Here is a 20,194-nt window from a genome sequence, read left to right on the forward strand (position 1 = left end):
GGTGTGTTTAATTTGTGGGGAAGTGAGTTATTATTATTTGGTTTTATATACAGTTATGAAATGATGTCCACACACATGGAAATATTGAGAAGATAATTGCTCAATCTATACCTTAAAGTTTATTTATATTCATACATAGCACTAAAATGGGTATGTGAAAGGGAGTGAGGAATGTTGCACAATTAATCTAGTTTAGTAGTTTGAAAGTGTTACAAGCACTACTGACTCAAGTGGCTCATCAATGGTGGGGCCAAATTCAAGAGATCATCATTTAAGACCTTCCATTGTGTTTGATTCTACGATGAAAAAAATTAATTATGAGTGAATTGGTTATATATAATTGATTTTGATTAAAAGTGAATTGAATGTAGAATGATTCTATTGGAATAAATTATTGTAAAAGTTAGTTGAATATAAAATTCAATGTAAAATAATGTTTAAATTCAAAAGTTGTAAATTCTATTTTTTTTATTTTAAAATTTTTTAAAAAACATAACCAATTCTACTTGAGACTCAAGGATAAGACATTTGCAAATTGATAACCAAATTCTACGATATCTCAAAGTCACTTCAAAAATAAATCAATTATTCAAAAGAGGTGGCAATCTAACTATATACGTAGACATACATTCTAAAAAATCTATTTTGTGATAGCAAATTGATCATTAGTATCGTACAAAATTCTGTTCTAAATGACAAGACAACTATGTTAAGATTGATCAGAATTTCATTAAGGAAAATTAGACAATGGATCAAAGATAGCAAATCGACCTTTTGGATATCTATTGGACAAATGTATTAACAAAGGATTTATCAATTAAACAATTCAACTAAGTAATTAAGTTACTTGTAAACATGAAATTATTAATATCATTCCCTTAAAATTTAAGGGGAAGTGTTATAAATAATATATCACATTGGTTTTATTTTACCTTCATTATTTCTATTTTATCTTTAATGTTTTATATTAGAGTGAAGATCCATTTTGGTCCCTCACAAAAATCACACGACTCAAATTAGTCCCTCACAAAAAAAAAGGACTCGATTTAATCCCTTACAAAATTTAATCGGACCATATTAGTCCTTCTGTTAATATTTTTATCAAATCGGTTTTTTATATTTTTAAACCGTGAATGGACTGCCACGTTGGCTTTTATTTTTTATTTTCATTTTTTAAATATTAAATTAATTTTTATTTATAATTTAATTTTTAAACAATTCTGATTTAATAATATCAAAAAGACAAAATTGTTTTTTATAAGGAACCAAACTCAATACTATTAAACAATATCTTAAGTTTTATACCACTAGGCCAATATGCATTCATAAAAAATAATTTTCAAGATTTTTAATAATATTAAATAATTATGAATTTAAAACAAAAATTATAAAATTTATATCAATAGGATTTCGAACCTCTTTGATTTACTAATTTCAAATAATACACCAATTTAAAAATAAAATTTATTAAATGTAAAGCCTCAATATATTTAATCAATTAGAAATAAATTAAATTATATGTAATTGAAATTAAATAACACACAAATAAATATTTATTTATTTCAAATTAATTCAAATTAAATAATGATTAATTAGTTTAATAATAATTCAACTAATTATTAAAATATTTAATAAATTTAAACTAAATAATCAAATAATTTTTAAAATTATTTAGTTAATACAAACTAAATAGTAATCAATTAATTTAATAGTAATTCAATTAAATATTATTTAATTTATTTTAATTTGATTAATTTTATTTAGGATTTATATTTTATTAGTTTTATTTTTAAATTTTTGTATTATTTAAAATTAGTAAATATTTATTTTTTATTTGAAATAAGTAAATATTTGTTTTGAATTATTAACAATATAAATTGACTTGTATAGTTGTAAAGTGACTATTATTTAACTTGAACGGATTTGAATTTGAGACCCAGTTGATACAAATTTTAACTTTTTTGTTTTGTTTTAAATTCTACATTATTTAATATTTCTAAAATTTATAAGAATTATTTGTCATGAATATACATTGGACTATTGGTAAGGACTTAAGATATTGATTAAAGGTCATAGGTTCAATTCCATATAATTTTTTTTTTTGGCTTTTTTGATATTATTAATTCAGAGTTGTTTAAAAATGAAATTATAATTAAAAATTAATTTAGTATTTTAAAAAATGAAAAATAAAAAATAAAAGCCAACGTGACAGTTCAGTCACGGTTTAAAAGTATGAAAAAATCGATTTGGTAAAAATATTAACATAAGGACTAATATGGTCCGGTTAAATTTTATAAGGGATTAAATCGAGTCCTTTTTTTTGTGAGGGACTAATTTGAGTTGTGTGATTTTTGTGAGGGACCAAAATGGGTCTTCACTCTTTATATTATTTTACCTTAGTTATTTTTGTTTAACCTTTAATTAGTTTTATATTATTGTATGAAATCGTTAAGCAGAGTCTATTAAGTCTAAAAAAAATCTATTTAAACAAACTAATTATTATATTGTAACGATTATTTAGAAATGGTGTATTATAAAATACTTTCTACAATGTACAATATATTAACATATGTATTGTTCTGTTGTAGAATTTAAATGGACGAAGATTTGGTGGTTTTGGAGGATTATGATTCATCTGAGCTTCTGATGCGGTGGAGAAGGGGTTAACATACAAAATTAGCACTATAACACTCAAGTCAATATGTGAGAGAGAAGAGTGAATGAAAATTGAATTTGAAATTGTGTATTTGGATTCTTTGTGTATATTCATTATATAGTTAGGTGGTTATAACAACATGTTATTTGCTACGCATGTGATGCGGAGAATCGTTGGATGTATCTGAAATGTTGACTGTCTGTGTTCTTTTGTGTGGTAGTTCTTCTGTACTCTAAATGTTCTAGACGAATTGCAACACCATCTAAGTGGTCGGTCGATGACCACTATGGTTAATCTAGAACAGTTGCACACCAAGCCCTTGTTTATGTATGAAAGTGAAAGGGTTTGTCGTATCTGCCTTATTTACCGACCATTCTTTTTAGATACTCTGAAAGGTTAGGAAAAGTCGTTACTGTTTCTTGGGAATTCACGCATTTAATACCCCCGTGCTAAAAATATCTTTTCGGAGGTACCCTTATGATGACCTTAGGGAACTGGAACACTTGCGTGTTTCATCTAAGTGACTTGAAGCGTTGGTAGGTCTATTATGCCATCACATGATTTTTGAAGAGTCAATTTCTTATTTTTTTTGGTGGCTTTTCTACTTCGTTGTCATTTACTTTCATATGATACTTCTTTTTTCAATGCTTGGAGATGATCGTATCTGTCATGAGTCAAAAGTCAATGGTGTCTGTGCTTCTTGGGAAGATCATGTCTATTCTTCAAGTGTTTCTATTTTTGCTTGCAATGGTAGTCTTGACGGGGTCTTTCTGGATGTTAGTCCATCATTGGATTGGCTTGTCTTGACCACTGGTGAAAATGAAATAATTTACAAAGAGTATGGTGATTGTGCCATCCATTTATAGGAGTGTGTTTTCTCGATCCTGAATCTTCAACCTCCCGTTAATGGCTTCAAAATAGAAGTTCTTAAAACACTTGATGGTTGCTTTGTCACAAACTCGTCCTGTGAGTTGGGAAGATGTAAAAGTCTTCCAATATTGGTGTAAATATTTGAAACGAAGGCCTTCTTTGACCCTTTTCTTTCATCTCTTAAAAGTCCAACTTGGCCATGTGACTCGGACACTGGTTTGTGGTTTAGTTTTCCTGGTGTCGATCGTCTGTGACTTTAGGGCTTTTTTAGAGAACTTGAAGCGTTTTCAATACTGATTCTTCCTAGTTACCCCTATTTGCTTGGAGGATCATGCGGCAATATGTGTAGTCGGAGGTGGAACATGGGTTAAATGCATCAAATTATTCTCCGATTACTACAAAAATTACATCATTGTCAGAAATTTCAAATATTATAAATCATGTGTTTCAAAGGATAAATAAAAACAAATTGTACCTCTTCGTTCCAAACGTTTAGCAGCATGTTTTGCATGCAAAGGAAGTAGGGGCGTGTCATAGGGGCCTCCTCTAAAAGCTTCAGAAACGGTAGCAATGGCGACATATGCATCAACATGGATTAGTGGGGACTTCCGGGGCACTAATAAGTGACATTTTTGCCTATGAGAAGATGAAGTCGGTGACACCTGAACTCTAGAAATGAACGCTTCCGTGTCAAATGAACTAGCATCAAGCGGTGGTCGCGAGGGTCGAGCTTTCTCCCTGCAAACCGATGCATATTGGGACACTCTATTGTGCCTCAATCGTGTTTGATTGTCAGCCATTTTACCTATAATTAAATCAGACAGAGCAAAAAAAACAAACCCATATGAAATACATTCAAAATTAAAAAATGTAGACATAATACGGAAGTGCACTTTTGTATTCTAGAAAATCAAATTCATACAAAATATGGAAGTGCACTTCGCTATTTTTATGAAACTCAGAAAACACGAAAATGGCAGAAAACGTAGGGAACACAAAAATGTCAAAAAAACGTATGCCTCAATAAAATACCTAACTAAGCATATAACTACATATTTAGTAATGTACCGTAAACAATCGTAATGTACCTATTTGGTAATGCATAAAGATTAAAAAAATAAATAGAGAAATAAAAAAAAAACTTACAAAATGTGTAGTGGAAGCACTTTGAATGGTCTTGAGAAGTCTGGTCTTGAGAAGTGACTGATAAAGTTGTTGGATCAAATGGGGTATAAAAATTTGAGCAAGGTTGAAAAATGATGAATTTAGGAATATTCGAAAAGTGACTTGAGAAGTGACTTGGAAAATTTTACTGGAAACGAGGAAGAAGGAAGGTTTGATGCTTATTAGATTAAAAACTCATTTGGAGGTATACTTTTCGTATTTTTCACAGAGATGCATCTCCGTACTATTTGGTTTGGAAAAATGAAGGTGTAGTTCACTTACGAATGGATGGGATGTGGATGTGATGTGTCCGAAACTGCATCTCCGTATTATAAAGACATTTTTTATTTTTCATAAGAGTGTGTGAACACGGGATTGGATTCAGTGACTTTACTATGCAGGTGACTTTGTGACTTTAGGCAAAATAAAAGAAAAATGAATGATTAAAATAAAATATATCTTGAGAGAGAAAAGTTGGTTTAGATAGAGACAGAGGGAAAGTCACTAAGTTACCATATTCTCAAAGTCACCCAATCCCTCTCCGTGTGAACACCACTATTAAAAGCTCAATAAGTAATTCCTTTCTTTTTTTATCAATGGTGCAATCAACCTCTCTAGAGTCTTTAGGCATTAGTACCGATAATTTCTTTTGTTTTGTTTTGCAATGGGTCTAATCTATAATATAAGAAAGGAAATTGTTCTGGAAAACACCCAAATACCCTTCCTTCTAATTTTGCCACCTCTCCAAAATGGGGGCAATTTTGGTCATAAATTTACTTTTTTCAACTAATGATGTCATATAATTGACTTCCAATTGTATAGTTGTTGCTTTTTGTCTTTGATAATTAACTTGGAGTTAATTGATGATGTCATTTTGCGTTGTTTGGTTACATACAAACTATTTTAGCTACTTTAATTCAAATTTCTCTGAAATCATCACTCTCTATGGTCCTTTTTCACGTGTTTCTTCCTCTTCAGTACTGTCTTCTTTCTCTTTCTGTATCTCACCACCATCCTCTTATCTCTCATTCATTTCTCTTCTCTCTATTCCTTCTCTTTCTCTTTCTGTTTGTCATCCTTCTCTAACGTATGATTTTTGCCCTAATACCAACAATTTTCAGTTTCAAATATGTGATATTTGATATACCCTAATCCCAATATTTTTTCGGTTACAAATCTGTGATATTTGATTTGTGTGGGTGCGATTTTTGGTTTCAGGTGTGTTTCGACGGTTGAAAGCAAGCATATGTGTGGCGACCATGGTTTTAGGTGTGTTCTTACCGTGGAAACGGGCTTGAGACGGTTGTGATGGTGGTGGTTGAAACGGGATAGCAACGATATGATTGTAGTTGGCGGTTTCCGTCGACGAGTGTGGTGCGTATGCACGGACCAACTTCTTTTGACTACTTCTGTAATATTAGTGAATCTTACTGAGATTTCCTATTTAAACTTTCAGGTTCTCTAGCAGATAAATGTGAAAAGCTTTATGGTGAAGTGAAATGGACGGGGGAAATCACTGTTTGAAAGGTTTATAAAGGTTTATAATTGGTTATCTGTTTAAATTTAGGGTTTTCAGATTGTGATTAGGGTTTTTGTGTTTAATGTGATAATTTTGTGATAATCACAATACTAATATGTGACTTTAGATGCAACAGTTATGTTAGCTTTCATAAGTTGGTCTTTATGCAGTTAAACAGTTTGAGTCCGATTCTTTATAAAGCTTTGATGATTTAAGCACGTCAATCACTGTTTGCATTATTTCAAGTTTAGCAATCCAGTTGAATCCGATTGAACAGGGCAAGATGGACAGTGGAAGCTGCAACCAACCACATTTTGTTGTGAGTACAAAGGATATTAAATTTGGTATGAGTTTTTTGAGTTGCTAAATGCTGTCAAATATTTTGGTATCTTTCGCGAGTTATTGAAAACTACCAATATTGAGTTGGATAGCTTGAATGTGTGGATGATGCCATTGGTTTTGCATAAAAAATTCCAGCATTGTGTAATGATAGTCCTGCAAATGAATATTTGAGAAAGAACACTATGGATGATATTGAATCCTTCTAACAGGGGCTTTTGACAACTTTTGACTATTTGAAGTGTGTTAAGGTATGACTCAAACAACTATCGTGATTCTTCTTATTATTTAGAATTTCTTGAACTAATTTGGTATAACTCGATTTTTTTTCATTATTTCTCTGAATTAAGTTATCCCCGTCTTATTTCCTTACATATGTGTTACTGTTTTACTGTTTTATTTCCCTAATTCATACCATTGTCAACCAAACCCATTTTGGGTTTCTTTCCCTTTTACGCATATCATCCAAAAGGTGGCACCTTTAGCAACCTAGAAGAGTGTTTTCAATGAAAACCAACCAGGGTGTTGTTATTACTTGGAAAACGGATGGAATGTGAGTGGCTTTATTAAGCAAAATGGCTAACGCCGAGGTCGAGATTAGTCCTTTTGTGTTTGCATTGGCTTTCAACCCAACTTTTGTTTCTGGTTTCTATGTGATACGTATTGTGTTTTCAGCTTTAATATGGTTTACTTTTAAGTATCTTTAACTACATATGTTATTTTTGTAGATCTCATTGGGGTCGTCGATGAAGTTGGATACATGTTGACCCATATGGGGGGAAAGAAGGTGCAGGTGAATCTGGTGTTGAGGGATTTGTGGTATGTTACTCTTAAATTGTCTGTTGTTTGGTGGTTATACACACATCACATAATTAACCAATCTATCTCTCTTTTAGGGACAATACGTTGAATTGTACATTATGGAAGAGCTATGCACAACAGTAATTTGAATTCAAACCAAATCTACTTGATCCGTCAGCCCCTACCGTTATATTCTTACAGTATGCTAAAGTCAATGAAGAAGGTCATTCACGCTTTCTGTAATAGTGGACTTTATTTTGTTTCATAACAATACACAACACTTCTTTCATGGTTTCATACCTTTAATATTCAAATCTGTTTGCAGGGAAAGACCCCCCTCGCTGTTACAAATACCTACTACATAACCAAATTACATATTAACGAGGATATCCCAGAGATAATAGCTTTTCGTCAACGGTACCGTAAAATTTACTCTATTGATTGATGCTTTGAGCTAGCGGTGCTAAACAAAAAAAAAAACTCTTTGTAACAATACTGTTATCATGTTGGGAGTTCTCATATTCTTAAAGATATTCTGTCAATAAAAGGGGGAATTATTATTACAAGTGTATGACTGTTGGTTACTTCTTTTCTGCAGGATGATATTTTGCCTTTAGTAGCTTCTATTTTTTTGAGAAGGCTGCTGCTTCCAATGGTTCATCATAATACTGCTTTGCTTGCAACTCTGGCTAACTATAACAGGCATTTGAGTGAATCGAATTACAAACATTAATTGTAGATGGACTAAAAAAGGAGATACTTTGTCACTAACCAGCATAAACAGAAGGAGAAAAAGGAAAAACTCAGAAACTTAGATGCTAACAAAACCTAACATTTACTTCATAATTGATTGCTTGCATTTATTGAAAAAGTTTGGTTCTTAAATAACCAATTTTTACAGAGCATATTCCTTGGAATCAGTAAAGGATAAGAATGACAACTGTCAGTACTATGCTAGCTGTCAAGGAATTGTTCTAGACTATTCTATTACTATGCAAGCTGTTATCATCCATCATTTTCGTATCATATGAGATGTGTCATAGTCCTTCAGGTATTTGGGCTTGACTCTGTTTCTTTTGGGCCTTCCTTGTGGGATGACATTATCATATTGCTGGCCCAATTCAACATTAATGTCTTCCGTAACATCCCTGTCCCCATCAAGACTAACCTTGTCCTCAAGGTTCAACTCAGGATACTTGAGTGTGATAGCAGCAGCCACCTCCCAAGTTGCATCTTCCGGAAACAGACCACTCCATTGCACCAGCACCATGTCTTTGCCTTCCTTCCACCCTCTGTCCAGAATAGCCACAGGTTCAATAATAGGACAATTTTCAAAGTCATTGGGAGGTAATTCCAGTGACGAATCAGCAGCACCACAATATGGTTTTAGTTGGGAAACATGAAACACTGAGTGAATCTTACTACTAGGTGGTAACTCCAATTCAAAAGCAACTTCCCCAATTGCTCTAGTGATTTTGAAAGGACCATAGAAACGTTTAGCTAGCTTCTTAGGATGGTAACCGGTAACCGAGACTTGTCGATATGGTTTTAGCTTAACAAGCACTAAATCACCCGGTTTGAAGGAATGCTCTTTGCGATGCTTAGCAGCAAAATGTTTCATTTTTTCCTGTGCTTTCAGCAGCTTTCTTTTCAGCACATTCAGAATTTGGTCTCGTGTTACTAAGTCAGTGTCAACAGCCTCAATCTGACTTGTCCCTGGAATGTACTGGTTCAAAGTTGGCGGTGGTCTACCAAAAACTGCTTGATAAGGACTTATGCCTGTGCTTTCGTGAATGGCTGTGTTGTAATGCCATTCGGCCCAATGAAGGAACTTTCCCCAAGTCTTAGGTTGTTCATGGACAAAACAACGAAGGTATTGTTGTAAAGCTTTGTTGACAATCTCGGTCTGTCCATCACTTTGTGGGTGATAAGCGAAAGACATTCGTAGCACCGTTCCACTTAAGTGAAATACCTCCTGCCAGAATTTACTAAGAAAAACAGGGTCCCTATCACTAACCATGCTCTTTGGCATGCCATGCACACTTGAGATCATTTTGGTAAACAACTCTGCTACTTTGACAGCAGTGAAATGGGTAGGTAGCATACCAAAATGTGCAGCTTTGGATAATCTATCAACAACAACAAGCACCACTGTGAATGTTTGGAAGGAAGGGAGCCCTACTATAAAGTCTAAGGATATGTCTTCCCAAACATTCGAGGGAATAGGAAGAGGTTGTAATAAACCATATGGTGAGTGAGGGGGAATCTTGGTTTGTTGACATGTGAGACAAGTTTTAACAAATTCAGTGACATCATTGCGCATTCCCTCCCAATAGACATTCTCCTTTAGTCTCCCTAATGTCTTTGTAATCCCACTATGCCCCCCAATGAGGGATGAATGGAACTCCTCTAAGAGTGTAGCTTTCAAGTCAGAAGATGCTGGAATATAAAGTTTACCTTTATAGAACAACAGGTTATGAACTAGTTTGAAGTCAGGAAATTCAGAAGGTTGGTGGTGCACTTTGGAGAGTAATTCCTGATAAGCCTGATCTTGAAGGCAGTGGGTACGTAGCTTGTCCAAGAAGACCGTGTGTGAAACTGTAAATCCCAAACAAGCAGGGGCAGAATCATGGATGCGAGATAAGGCATCTGCAACTTTGTTTTGAGCTCCGGGTTTGTAAACAATCTCATAGCAATAACCCAGCAGTTTTGCGAGGTAGAATTGCTGTTCTGGAGTCTGAACAACCTGTGTCATTAGTTCACGGAGACTCCGTTGATCGGTGTGGATCACAAACTTTCTGCCCAGAAGGTATGTACGCCATTTTTTTACCGCAGAGGTAATAGCACACAATTCATGGACATAAGTAGAGGAAGCAAGCAAACGTGAACAAAACTTCTTACTATAATAACAGATGGGGTGACCATGTTGACATAAAACAGCACCCATACCAAGTCCAGAAGCATCTGTTTCGATCAAAAACTCACTTGCAAAATCCGGCAGAGCTAATACCGGACTCTCAGTCATGGCTTGCTTTAATGTAGCAAAAGCATGGGAAGCATCTTCATTCCAAAAGAAAGAGTCTTTCTTCAAGAGTTCAGTAAGAGGGGCTGCAATGGAAGCATAATTCTTCACAAATTTGCGATAGAAGCCCGTGAGGCCCAAAAAACCTCGCAACTGTTTCAAATTCTTTGGGGTAGGCCAATTGACCATAGCCTCTATCTTCTCAGGGTCTGGACCAACCCCCTCAGCAGACACAATGTGACCAAGATAAGATATAGATGACTGAGCAAAATAGCACTTAGATTTCTTCAAGAAAAAATTGTTATCAAGCAGTAATTGAAATATAAGTTGAAGATGATCTAAGTGTTCTTTCAGAGACTTACTAAAGACTAGAATGTCATCAAAAAATACTATAACAAATTGTCGCAAGTAAGGTTCAAAGAGTATGTTCATAGTAGCTTGGAAGGTAGAGGGAGCATTACAAAGGCCAAAGGGCATTACTAAGAATTCGTAATGACCTTGATGAGTGCGAAAAGCAGTTTTAGGAATGTCACCTGGGCACATAAGAATTTGATGATAACCTGAGCGGAAGTCCAGCTTGGAGAAGAAGTGAGTACCATAGAGCTCATCAAGCAGTTCATCGATGGAAGGAATCGGAAAGCGATCCTTGATGGTAATGGCATTGAGAGTAGGGGTGGCAAAACGGGCCGCTCGCCCCGTCCGCCGCCCGCCCCGCCTTATGCCCGCCAAAAAACGAGCGGGGCGGGCATGCCCGCCAAGTAAAATGGGCATAAAAGTCATGCCCGCCCCGCCAAGATGGCGGGTTGGCGGGCGGCGGGCTTACCCGCCTATTTTTATTTATATTTTTTTAATAGATTAATAGGCTTTTTTTACCTTTTAATTAAACTTTTCACTTATTTTTTAAAACAATTTTTTATAAAAGCAACTTTTTAACAAATTTACTTAAAAAAATATTACATATATTTATAAATAAATGTATAAAATAAACCATCAAGAATTAAAATTACTAGAATTAACTAAAAAAAGAGTTAGTTTTGGAGGAGAGGCGGGTTTTGGCGGACGGCGGGCTTTGGCGGGGCGGGTATGGCGGGCAGCGGGTTTTTGCGGGGCGAGTTTTGGCGAGCGGCGGGCCTAAAATCTCAACCCAACCCGCCATTTTTTGGCGGGTGGCGGGCCGGCCCCGCGGGCCACGGCCCGTTTTGCCACCCCTAATTGAGAGCACGATAATCTACGCAGAACCTCCACGTGCCATCCTTCTTGCGTACAAGGAGAACCGGAGAGGAAAAAGAACTTGAGCTGGGGCGAATAATGCCCTGAGTTAACATCTCACGAATCTGAGTTTCAATTTCACGCTTCTGAAAATGCGGGTAGCGATATGGTCTGACATTCACTGGATTGGTCCCGGTTTGGAGGGGTATTTGGTGATCAGTGTTTCTTGAGGGAGGAAGGTGAGTTGGAGTTTCAAATAGTTGATTGAATTGGTCAAGTAAGGTAGTGACAAGTTTAGGAGTTGTAGTGGGAGTGGGAGGTGAAGGTTGTGGGGAGATAAGGTGTAGTTGTAAGCAAGTGTCAATGGCTTTGGTAGATATCATTCTTTTTAGTTGGTGGAGTGAAGCTTCTGTTGGGTGAGGTTTGGGAATGCCTTGAAGGAGGATGGTTTGGTTGTTGATGATGAATTTCATTGTGAGTGTGTTATAATCTGTGAGAATTGGACCGAGTGTTTTAAGCCACTGGACCCCCAAAACTAACTCAGCTCCACTAATGGGTAGGACAAAAAAATCAACAAAAAATTCATTGGGGCCCAATAAAATAGGTAATTGACGACACAGATAACCACATGGTAGTTCCTCGCCATTTCCTACTAAGACATTGAAGGCATCTGTGGGTTGAAGTTCCAAGCCCAATTGTTTAACAAGTCTATCTTGGATGAAGTTATTTGTACTACCACCATCAATTAGTACAGACACTTGTTGTTTGCCAATACGACCCATTACACGCAGCGTTTGAGGAACGGAATGGCCCACTAATGCGTGGTAGCTAATTTGAGCTGGGTCGTCAACGCTTTCAGGTTCAAGTGGTTGGGTAGAGGCTGCTTCTAACAATAGTTGGGTTGCAGTGTGAGAGGTTGATTCAATTGGGTCAGGTTCGGCTATAAGGAGGTGAAATCGGCGTTGACAGCGGTGACCAGTATGATAAAGTTCGTCACAATTGTAGCACAAGCCCTTTTCGCGGCGTGCTTGTAATTCTGCCGGCGATAGGCGTTTGATAGGGGTTGGGGTTTTTGTTAACGGTGCGAGAGGGGTTGTAGTTAAGGCAGGTCGGATGTTATGGCGTTGGTTTATGTTGGTTTGAGTGAGAGATGTGTTTGTGGTAACTGGTGGAGAGGTTTCGGTGCGGCGAAGGTAGTTAGGTTGAGGACGGTCATTAATTTTGGCTTCTTGGAGGCGAGCTAAACTAATGGCATGAGAAAGGGATAATGGCTGAAAAGCTTGAACCTCGCGACGTATCGCAGGTTTAAGGCCAGAGATAAAGCAACTTAAGTAGAAATCAGAAGGCAAACCTACAATGCGATTAGCGAGTGACTCAAAGGCGGTTTGGTATTCTGTAACGGTGGTGGTTTGACAGAGCTTAAAAAGTGCGCCTTTCGGGTCATCATAGAGAGATGGAGCAAATCTCAGTTCTAGGGCTTGAAGAAACGCTTGCCATGATCTGAGTTGTCCATTGGAAAACATCCATTGGAACCAAGTAAGAGCTTCTCCCTCCATATAGAAGGAAGCCGTTCGGAGACGTTGATCTTCAGCTGTTTGGTGAAAGTCAAAAAATTGTGTAATTTTGAAGATCCAGTTGAGGGTATCAGTTCCATCAAACTTGGGTATATCAAGCTTGATTGTGGTGTTGGAGAGTGAGTGAGTAAGGTGGTTAAATCCAGGTGGTGGTAAGTTTGCTCGAATCTGACCCATTTCGGTGAAGAGGTGGGAAATGTCTTGGCGAAAGGTTTGTTGTGTTTCGATGATTTGGTTGAGAGCTGAAAGGATATCAGAGTTGTTGGTAGGGGAGGCCATATGCAATGAAAGCACCAATGTCACTAACCAGCATAAACAGAAGGAGAAAAAGGAAAAACTCAGAAACTTAGATGCTAACAAAACCTAACATTTACTTCATAATTGATTGCTTGCATTTATTGAAAAAGTTTGGTTCTTAAATAACCAATTTTTAGAGAGCATATTCCTTGGAATCAGTAAAGGATAAGAATGACAACTGTCAGTACTATGCTAGCTGTCAAGGAATTGTTCTAGACTATTCTATTACTATGCAAGCTGTTATCATCCATCATTTTCGTATCATATGAGATGTGTCATAGTCCTTCAGGTATTTGGGCTTGACTCTGTTTCTTTTGGGCCTTCCTTGTGGGATGACATTATCATATTGCTGGCCCAATTCAACATTAATGTCTTCCGTAACATACTTTCAGTTATTGAACATGAGGTTTTTGTCCATATTTATTAAATCTCTCTCATCTCCCTCTTTGCGTTTCCCTCCCTTTAATTTTGGAGAAGTTGTATATAGATAAGATTTTTATGTGATTGGTTGGATCTGAAAAAAGTGTCTATACACTCTATAGTGCATTGCTGGAAATATTTTTTTGCACGGGAAATCATATTCTGTTACTGAGTCATCACAAATGCATCATCATGTTCAATTATATGTAATATATTGAATTGACTCTATAATATCATGATAGCATGTTGAATTGACTGATTAACACTACTTTTATGTGCAGGGTCTGCCTATGTAGCTGTGTGGTTAGGCGGTTCGATCGTCATTTTTGTCGTTGATATGCTTGGTGGCATTCTTACTGTTGTTGTGGTAGAACTTTTAGGAGGTATGATATAAATTTAAACTATTTTGGCCATTTAGATATTGCTATTTTTCTCATATGGCGTGAAATTTACTTGAATCATAACAACAATGAGATTTAAAAAACTGTCATCATGGTGTTGATTTATAGATATATTCACTTTTCATCTGAATCATCTTTTGATCGAGTGATCTGTAATTTTTGTTTTCATTATTAAGCAGCTAATAAGTTTATCAAGTTTATGTTTTACATGCACTGGTTTTGTATGCAACTCATATCTTGGACAAACACCACATTCCATGGATATTGTGAGGAAATTTAATTTAAGTGATGATATCTGTAATAAGTCATAAAAAATATTTCATTGCAGTTTATCAATTATTTTTTGGGTTAAAATCACAAACATTATATATTAGTTTTCAAGCTGTTGTAAGTTACCATTGTTGCTCTGAATGAGAAAGTTGTTTCATCTATTCGATTACCTTATTACTAATTTGGCTAGGTGCAGAGGACTGTTTTGTATATGAGATTGGATTTGGTATTGGGAAAATATCATTAAATTTTATACGTTTGTCTTATTTCTGCAACAATTGGTACTCCTGACACTGAGTTTGGTGCGGAAACTAGCTAATCCACAAGTGTTAGGAAGTTTACAAAGTATAATGCTGAATTTGCTCATAATTTTTTTGCATTTATAGATCACTTGACGCTTGATTAATTTACTTCCTACAGGATTTCTGCCGAAGAAAATTCGAGTACTCGACAAGCTCGACCAATAATACTCATGCTAAGAGGGATGCTAACACCATGATGCTGAATTTGATGACTGAAACTATTTTCTAACTCCAAAATAATCCACCACCAAAGTCAAGCACATGTTTATCATGATACGATACTATGTTATGTAATTTGATGACTGAAACCGTGCTACAAATAATGTAGAAAAAATTATGTTATAATACTATTATATATGCTCCATTTTGTCTTCAAATTTTTGTTTCATTATGTCTAATCATCCTCATAGGTGGTATATCAAATACAATTTTGATATATTCTTGGTAAGTATGGACATCACTTTATATCAGTTTGATATTTATATTTATGATCATTTCATTTAAAAAGTTAAGTGAACATCACTTTCTTAATACTCATGAAATGGTTGTATCTTTAATGTCAGTTTGATTTTTCAACTTATGGGAAAAAAAAAGACCAAATAATTTAAACTTATGATAGGCTTCCGTGTATGTAGTATTGTTTCTGATATGCTTATGATAGGCTTCCATAATAATTTAGACTTAGTATGTAGTATTAGTAAGTAAACACACATTAATGACTTTCTTAAACTTTAGTTCTTCATCTCAATTATGCATAAATGGAGTATATCAAATTGTAAACATAACTCTCATGACTGCTACAACTTTGGTTTCAGAGTACTGTCACATGATATTTCATCCGCTTGACCACCTTTCATTCATTTTTTTAATTATATTTTTTCTGCTGCATCTTATTATAGTACATTGTTAATTAAAAAATAGCTGGATAACATCAACCTGTCAAGTCTAAATTGTACTATAATTCAAGATCAATTCATGTATCATGTAGAAATGAAATAACTTATCCAAATATTGATATCATTTACATATCTTCTAAATAAGTAAACAATAAATAATTTTTTTACTTAACAATTTAATTTTTCTTTCATTTATTTTTAATATATATTAAAAACAAATGCGCGTACCATACCAGTACCCGTGCGAATGCACGGGTATCCCGCTAGTTTGAACTAATAAAGTCGACTTATAACAAAGGATTTACTAAGCTTTATAAATCTTACACACGTCTTCATAAACACTACATAAACCATATGTTTAGTTAATGCAATAATGCGGGACTAAATTCAATCTTTCACATTCAAAAAAAAATGAGGGTGTTGGAGGCTACAAAGAAAAGGTGAAGTGAATGGTACACCTTTATTGGCCGAAACAAACTTTTATGGCTTGGCTTAAATCTCATGTGAAAAGTTTAAATTTCTTGTTTTTTAATCAATGGTACACTTCATTGATAGAGTCTATCTAGAAATTTTAAAATGATTCTATTTTCTTAAGTACCCGGAAAAACTCAGAATTTAAAAGATTAGAGTATTTTCTCTAGTTAAAAAATTTTCTTTTTGAGCATTTGAAACTATTCCTAGAACATAATGTATTCTAATCATTCTATTAAAGTTGATGAAGGGAAATAATAAGAGTCTGCCTTACAGAGGAACTTATCCTGATACAGAAGGACATATCTATTTAAGACATTTATCTTAAATAGTGAAGGTGCGGCAAAATGATAAGTGCGAAAAGAAAACTGCAAATCAGGCTTAGCTTTATCAGCTGATATTCATAAGTTATCTGATATATGAAACATTGCCATATTCACATAACAGACCTTTGTTGAAATAATTCATGCTCAAATAAGGAGATAGAACTTAACGGATTTTGGCAAGCCCAAGCAAGCAGCATGAGTATTTATGCATTTGAAATAGGTTGAATTTTATCTTGGTCTACTTAACAACAAAAACCAGCAAAACAAAACTGCAATTTTGTTGGTAGTAATTGACATTCTAATCAATCAAATGATGAGTAACATATAAGAGAAGTGGATAAAAAGTTAGTTACATACTTTCAATACTAAAAGTTATTGCTCGTTTTGTACTATTTAGCATTTCTTCAAGGAAACATATTCTAGTTTACACTGTTCTTCAGTTCAAAATCCATTCTAAAATCTAAATAAGTGTCGCATATTTTCACCCGAGCTAGTTGAGCATTGCCCATTTGTTCTTACTTTTTATGGTTAGCATGTTTAGGATTCGGAGTAGAGACTCTTTAAGGTAGCAGCGTCACTTCAAACCATATCCTACCCATTCAACTTTTCACCTGAAGCCAACTGCATCCAACATCTTTTCTTAACCCTCTTTGTTTGATCAATACCCTCAAACGTCCAATCTCATCCCACATACCAAACTGGGCATATAGGTTTGATAGCATAACACAAATTCCACCATTTTGAGGATCTAAGTCAAGAGCCCTCTGTGCGGCCAATTTTGCCAGCTCTATATTCCCACTTTCCACGCAAGCACTCAGTAGAGCTCCCCACATCGAGACGCTACAATTCCCTATATCATTATAGTGTGTCTCATTAAGCAATTCCCATGCCTTGTGTAATTCTCCAGCCCTACAAAGCAAATCAACCAGGCAACTATAATGCTCTGGACCAGGATTCAACTTAAAATCATTAGTCATAGATTCAAAATACTTGACACCAGCATGTACTTGGCCAGTGTGACCACAAGCTGAGATCACTGTCAGAAACACTATCCCATCAGGTTTGATTCCTTCCTGCAACATTTCACTGTACAAATCAATTACTTCCTTATAACGCCCATTTTTACCATACACACCGAGCATCGAAGTCCATAACACAACATCTCTACTTCTTTCATTTCTAATCTCCATTCCATCCAACTTGAAAACAAGCTGAGCCTTCTCTACCATTCCACATTTTCCATACATCTCAACCAAAGCGCTCTGCAGAAACACATCACTCTCTATATCAGGCATAGTACGGAGCAAATAACTATGCAGCTGTCTACCCATTTCAACAGACGATAATCCAGTGCAAGCACGTAAAGCCGCTGATAACGTAAAGTGATCATACTTCAATTTCAACAATGGCATCTTCCTAACTAGTTCAACTCCCTTAATCCATAGCCCAGCCTCACAATAACCAGACAAAAGTGCATTTGCACAGACAGTATTCTTGTCAGGAATTTCATCAAACACAAGAGCTGCATCTTCAACATTCAACAATTTAGAGTAATAATCAATGAGAGCACTACCCACAAACACACTAGAAAACCAACCTGATTTTCTCACGTGGGCATGTATCTGTTTCCCAAAATTGAAGTCTTTGAGTTTAGATGAAGCGGTCAAAGTGGTACACAAAGCGTATGTATCTAAGGAAACACCATTGGTGTGCATAAAGGAGAAGGATGCAAGAGCGTGAAAGGGGAAACCTTTACGACAAAAATGAGAAATTAAGAGATTGAAGTGTAATGGGTTGGTTGAGTTAATGCATTTGAAGAAAGAGTTTGTTAGTGTTTGAAGATTGTTGTTGTTGGGAAGGCATGAGGTGTAAGTAGCAATGAGTTGGGTGTGAAGATCATGGAGAGCAAAGAGAGTGCCATTAGTGAGTAGGAGAGCATGGAGTTTCTTGATGCATGAGAGGTTTTTAGTTACTTGACATTGCTGTAAATATTGAATGTAGTTGGACATGTAAAGACGATATCAAGTCGTTTTCTGCTCCTATCACTGATGGGGGTCTGTTATGACTTTTGGTTGGAAAAATATATATACAAACAACAACTTGTATTTTAATAAAATTTAAATATGAGATGCTTACAGGTAAATGTAAATGAGTTAAATATTTTAATACTTACATAGACTTGGTAAACACAAAGTTGTTATGCACAAGTGCTTGATGATCATGATGCCATAAAGAAAACAAAATTTGCCTATTTTCTATGATGTTGATCCTTCTGATGTTAGACATCAAAAAGGAAGCTATGCTGAAGCCTTTTCCAAACATGAAAAAAGATTTAAACATGGCTCTCAGATGCTGCAAAAATGGAGGGCCAATCTCTCCGGTTGGGATGTTCGTCAAAAGTAAGAAATATTTCTTCATATTGCTTGTTTTTTCAACATGCATAAGGAGAAATATGTTTAAAATGTTTTAAATTATTGTGGGCTTCATGCTGATATTGGATTAAAAGTTCTCATTGATAAGTCACTTATAAGCACTGAAGATGAAATGATTTTAATGCATAATTTGTTGGCAGAAATATTGTTGCAGAATACACAAGCAAAGATCCAGGAAAGTGGAAAAGACTTTGGTTTGACAAACAACTCTACGATGTTATGTTGGAAAATATGGTAAACTAGTTGTTTGAATATAAAAAACATACTCCCATTTTAAATGCTAACTGGACAGTTATTTAAGTTCTTTTTTCTTCATTTTCTGCTATGTTTTAGGAAAAGAATGTTGAAGCCATATTTTTGGATCATGAATATGAAGACTATGAAGATATCGATGTGGAGGTGAAGAAATGTGGGTATCGTTGGGTATATAAACAATATTTCAACTAAGCAATGAGACATCTCAGAAATAAATCATAAGATTTTTGAAATTGAAGGTGAGCCATTTTTCCTTGTAATTTTGTTATTTAAAAATAAAAAGCAATTGTTATTTATTTAATAATAATATCATTTTAATATTTAATTTTAAAATTAAATATATTTTTAGTTTTCATATTGTTTAATCCTTACCTTACATATAAAAAAATGAAACATGAATATTTTAAATTCTTGAATATGAACTTCTTATTTATTATGAAGAGAGTATATATACACCATGCCATGATGTTGTATGATTTGGACAATGCAAGAAGTATGAACCCTTTAAGATGGGGCTGAGTTTGTATTTTATATAGAATAGGAAGAAGCACAAGATAAGATGATATTTTTTCTGTGGTGAGGAAAAAACCAGGAAATAGATGAACCACATACTGCAGAAGAATATATCAATGATTGTGAATGAATCTATTTGACTGCGATTTGCTGTAATATTTATTAATATTCAATTGCATTTTAAAACCTTCGTTTAGAAATTATAACATTATCAGCTCAGGCTTGATGAATATCTCTTAAATTAGAAGCTAAAGCAGTAACTTGGATTTGTCAAATGCTAAAATGTTAAACTGTTGTATCAATCTTTCGTCATAACTTTAGGATGAAGGTAACATCTTTTTCCCAATAAAGGAATAAGAAAAATATTTACAAGTTTAAAATATGCCTATTGTACAAAATTTCAATACTAGTCTATGTCAGTCTCTTGCAGTTGTAGATTTATAGTCCATTGAAGCCA

At 34.9% G+C, this 20,194-nt stretch overlaps 2 protein-coding genes and 2 long non-coding RNA genes across 8 annotated transcripts; 2 read left to right on the plus strand and 2 right to left on the minus strand.

Moving 5' to 3' along the window:
* The first annotated feature begins 5,606 nt into the window (after positions 1–5,606).
* Positions 5,607–8,104, plus strand: LOC131660445 (uncharacterized). 4 transcript variants are annotated; one of them, XR_009300844.1, is made up of 7 exons: positions 5,607–6,064; positions 6,147–6,227; positions 6,380–6,799; positions 7,277–7,367; positions 7,445–7,572; positions 7,675–7,766; positions 7,948–8,104. It is a non-coding gene; the product is annotated as an uncharacterized LOC131660445 (long non-coding RNA). The 4 variants fall into 4 exon arrangements; XR_009300845.1 differs by having other exon boundaries at positions 6,147–6,217; XR_009300843.1 differs by having other exon boundaries at positions 5,608–6,064; positions 6,147–6,553; positions 6,687–6,799.
* A 3,475-nt stretch (positions 8,105–11,579) lies between these two features.
* Positions 11,580–13,331, minus strand: LOC131657638 (uncharacterized). The gene has a single exon (XM_058927011.1). It carries the CDS (start codon positions 13,329–13,331, stop codon positions 11,580–11,582), a length of 1,752 nt encoding a protein of 583 aa, XP_058782994.1.
* Positions 13,332–13,833: 502 nt separating this feature from the next.
* Positions 13,834–15,605, plus strand: LOC131660446 (uncharacterized). The gene is made up of 3 exons (XR_009300846.1): positions 13,834–13,857; positions 14,153–14,254; positions 14,963–15,605. It is a non-coding gene; the product is annotated as an uncharacterized LOC131660446 (long non-coding RNA).
* Positions 15,606–16,827: 1,222 nt separating this feature from the next.
* On the minus strand, positions 16,828–20,175 carry LOC131660449 (pentatricopeptide repeat-containing protein At3g12770-like). Of its 2 annotated transcripts, XM_058929695.1 has the most exons (2): positions 18,135–20,175; positions 16,828–18,059 (listed from the first exon to the last, which is right to left on the minus strand). In XM_058929695.1, the coding sequence occupies exons 1-2, from the start codon at positions 18,544–18,546 to the stop codon at positions 17,137–17,139; spliced, it is 1,335 nt and encodes a 444-aa protein (XP_058785678.1). In that variant the 5' UTR covers positions 18,547–20,175; the 3' UTR covers positions 16,828–17,136. The 2 variants fall into 2 exon arrangements, with proteins under 2 accessions (XP_058785678.1, XP_058785677.1); XM_058929694.1 differs by having other exon boundaries at positions 16,828–20,175.
* Positions 20,176–20,194: the final 19 nt, after the last annotated feature.

The sequence above is a fragment of the Vicia villosa genome, linkage group LG3 (assembly GCF_029867415.1).
Source record: "Vicia villosa cultivar HV-30 ecotype Madison, WI linkage group LG3, Vvil1.0, whole genome shotgun sequence".
NCBI classification, from domain to species: Eukaryota; Viridiplantae; Streptophyta; class Magnoliopsida; order Fabales; family Fabaceae; genus Vicia; species Vicia villosa.

Coding starts and splice junctions, on each gene's coding strand:
- LOC131657638 (XM_058927011.1), bottom strand. CDS start 13,331: ATGGGTCAGATTCGAGCAAACTTACCACCACCTGGATTTAACCACCTT.
- LOC131660449 (XM_058929694.1), bottom strand. CDS start 18,546: ATGTCCAACTACATTCAATATTTACAGCAATGTCAAGTAACTAAAAAC.